General features: G+C 33.9%; 1 protein-coding gene across 1 annotated transcript; it reads right to left on the bottom strand.

Moving 5' to 3' along the window:
• Window positions 1-1,379: 1,379 nt before the first annotated feature.
• LOC145140831 (uncharacterized) lies at window positions 1,380-2,626 on the bottom strand. The gene is made up of 2 exons (XM_079074205.1): window positions 2,489-2,626; window positions 1,380-2,335 (listed from the first exon to the last, which is right to left on the bottom strand). The coding sequence occupies exon 2, from the start codon at window positions 2,286-2,288 to the stop codon at window positions 1,497-1,499; it is 792 nt and encodes a 263-aa protein (XP_078930331.1). The 5' UTR covers window positions 2,289-2,335; window positions 2,489-2,626; the 3' UTR covers window positions 1,380-1,496.
• Window positions 2,627-3,692: the final 1,066 nt, after the last annotated feature.

Here is a 3,692-nt window from a genome sequence, read left to right as displayed (position 1 = left end):
TATTTTGGAGGCAGTAAGAATTTTTTAGTTAATAGCCACACGACAAGCAAGATACTAAACTAGAAAATTTATAAATTACAAATATAAAAAGGAGAGGTACACCTGTGTGAGCAATTGATATCATCTATGTAAGTGTGAGCGGAAGAAGTTAATCTAAGGGGGTGTTTGACAAAAATGCTTATTGCTTATTATTTTATAACTTATTAGTTTATTAGCTTATAAGTTAATAAGTAAATGTTGAGTAACTTATAAAAAAATGACTTATTAGAGATTCCGCATCGGAATAAGTTTTTTTTTTCATCCAAACATTTTTTTAACTGATAGTGGTGTGGAACCGTTAATAAGCTAATAAGTTGTTTTACCACTAGCCAAACACCCTTAAGATAACAAAGCATCAACAACAAGAAAATTCTTTTTGGTAACTTTTTTCCCCTTAACATATCACTTATTTATTATTCTTCTATAAAAATAAACAAAAAAATCTACTAATCCACCAACGCGACATTTAATCCATAATGATGCTTCCTAATGATCATAAAAGACAATAATAATCATGATGACGAGGATGCCTTTATAAAAGACAAGATTAAATAATAAATTATAGATGGATTAAGTAAAAGGAATATTTGGACCATGGTTTGTTTTTCAAATTCTGTCAGGCCGGTTGAATTTATTCTTTATTTTTTGTACAATTGAAAATGTCAAACCTTAAAAAGAAATTAAAATTGTTTTCATTAGTTTTTCTAAGAGTTATTTAAACAAGTTTGGTAATATTTATTTTTTAACTAAACTGAAATTGAACATTCCGTTTCTTGGATTCTTTTCAGACGGATTTTTGTTTCTTGAAAAGCAGTAATGAACAAAACTGGTGTCCAGTTGGACCCACTATCACCCCACCCTTTTACTTTTATTTCAGTAAATCACCATGCAAATCACTAATTGGAAAACATAATAGTCGAACACTATTATCTCATAATATGAAACCCGTAGGGTAGGTATGTAGATTAACAACGGATTAGTGATGGCTAGAACAAAAAATGACGGATTAGTGATGGATTAACAAAGGATTAGTGACTGAATTATGACGAATTAAAATTTCAGTCCCCTATGACAATTGACATAGGCTCTGTACGATCGCAAACTTGAAAACCCATTAAATTCTTATTTATATAATAATTTCTTACTTTAATCAATTTCTATGACAATCTTTAATTTTTACCTATTTAAACTATCATGAATTATAAAATCGTATCTCACCTGGCTTCATAAACAACAATTAACATATTATATCTTTTGGTTTAATTTGCGAAGTATCACATGTTTTGTTTAAAAAATCAATTTGTTGTATATGTTTAAAAATGTCCTTAAATAAATAAACATTGAGCAGTGCGAAATAAATGCTTTACATAATTGGACTAAATGTACTAGAGATATTGTAAAAAAAAAAAAAAATCACATGGAACAAGAATTTAATTTTCTTGTTTTTGTTTTTTAAACTAAAAGATATCAAGAATTTCCAAGATCAGATTGTTGCATAATGGACAACTAGCCCTTTGAACAAAAAGCTCCCTTGAACAGAGTCTGCAGAAAGTGTGCCCACAGGGAATAAATGCTGCGCCCTTATGTCTTACCATGCACACGCAGCAGTTGTTGTACTTGTATCCTCCTCCACCACCACCGCCTTCTTCCACCTCCTCCTCCTCCATCTCCTCCGCCTCTTTTTCTTCTTCATAATCCAAATACGCAGATCCATCCACTTCCAACAGCGACATCAACGACATCCTCGCCGCCGCCGGTTCTCCTCCACCGGCGCCCCGATTTTCCTCCGTCGAGGTTTGCTCGCTTTCCTCCACCGGCGGGTCAGTTTGTACCCTGGCTGTTTGCGTTTCCAGTATGTTACTAGAGTTAGTTACCTGCGGTGAATTCAACTGCCACGTTGACTCGTCGGTGGGGTTCCGCTGAGTCGAACCATGTCGCGTCAACAGACGATTGCTCTCTGTGGTAATGGGGACAAGAGAAGCGAGAGTAGGGGCGGTGGTTGTACAGACTGAACCAGCGAGTTTGAGCCGGAGTTTCTCCCTAATCATCTTCCACGTCGTCTTCGGTTCTTTTCCACAAGTCTGATCATCGCGTATAAGATCCAGTAGAGTACGATCTTGGATCCGATAAGGCGGCGTCTGCTTGATCGACAGGATTCCACCGAGCGTTAAACTAGCTGGTGCAGGTGGAGCGTTAGTTTCTTCATCCAACTCGTTACGCCGGCTCCGACCACCACCGCTGTCCTCCATTCCAGAAACGCCTCAAACAAAGAGAAAAATGCCGCAACCAATTGACACTGTTTGTGCAATAATTTCAAGAAGAAATCATGATTAAGTGAAAACAGATCTGAAATAGGTAGTGTAGAAGAAGAGGAAGTAGAGAGACAAAGAGACAAGAATTCAGATAAAAATTTAATTAGATGGAGAAGAATGGAAGATGAAGCATATACCAGAATCAATTGTGTGGTGAAGGAAACTGTAGGAATGGATATGGATTTTGGAGGATTTGCTTCTTTTTGTTACTTTCTGTTGGTTTTTTGTCTCAGTTTCCTCTCGTTTTTTCACACAGTTCGTTGGAGAGAGAGAGGAGAGACAACGCAGCGAGGGTTATGGAACGGCTTTATTAAGAAGAAAATCGGTCACTTGAATTACAATTTACACATTTCTTTCGATTTTTGTAATGAACATTTAAAAGGTGATAATCACTAAAATAATCAATGTACGATCATCTTTTGGAAATTATTGAAAAGTGTTTATTTATTGTAAAATAAATTGTACAAATACTTTTGCCTTTACCAGATTAATTTATGAATGGTCTTCAATACGAAATAATGATGAAATTCATGAATTTATCTAACGAAATTTTGTAAAGATATGATAGTATTTGGCAAAAATATTGGGTTTTTAGTTAGAACTGTTACGACAAAAGTAAATAAATATGGAATTGAAAACAAAAATAAATCAAATTAATATGCAAAAATTCATAAATCAGAAGAACTTGTGTTTGGATGTTTACAACAGTTTCAATAATCACGAAAATAAGTAGAGATTGAGGTCTGTTTTGCAGTGTCCTAAGACAGAAATTTTTCCGGTAGGGATCTGTCTAGAGAATACAACAATCTGATCAAGATTAAATCTTGACCATGACGAAATTCTTCATGCTTCGTTGATTTTCCAGAAAAAACGAAAGTGAGAGAAAGTGGTGTTATTGTGTATATGATCAACCCTTTAATTTGTCAACTGATCATTTATTTATAATCTGTCATATAGTAGTTAAAAACTGTCAACCATCATATCTGTTCCAAAACCGAAATTAACTGTCTAATTAACTTTCAATCAGTTAATTAACAATTAACAGATTTTGTAATTAAAAAAATCAATTTCGGAATTTGTGTATATAAATTTAATTAATTAGTCAAGAAGAGCCCAAGAGCCCCAATGCCTATCTTTTGACCATTAACTATATTTAATGATAAGCTTAATTCAAGACTAATTTTAGAGCTCAATAACACAATTCTAGCCCAAATGTCTTTTTGTTTTGCTTTATCCATTTAAGAATATATGGAGACAAAGACTTATAAAGCTAGTCAAAGTTTTTTCTTTCTCAATAGGCTATAATCAAAGTTCCAACAAAAACATCTCCAATAGTTATAC

The sequence above is a fragment of the Lactuca virosa genome, chromosome 9 (assembly GCF_052849685.1).
Source record: "Lactuca virosa cultivar CGN04683 chromosome 9, Lactuca_virosa_CGN04683_v6, whole genome shotgun sequence".
Lineage (NCBI taxonomy): Eukaryota > Viridiplantae > Streptophyta > Magnoliopsida > Asterales > Asteraceae > Lactuca > Lactuca virosa.
This window is presented reverse-complemented; position numbering and strand designations above follow the sequence as displayed.

What these genes read in the sequence shown, in the direction of transcription:
- LOC145140831 (XM_079074205.1), bottom strand. Translation starts at nt 2,288, where the DNA reads ATGGAGGACAGCGGTGGTGGTCGGAGCCGGCGTAACGAGTTGGATGAA.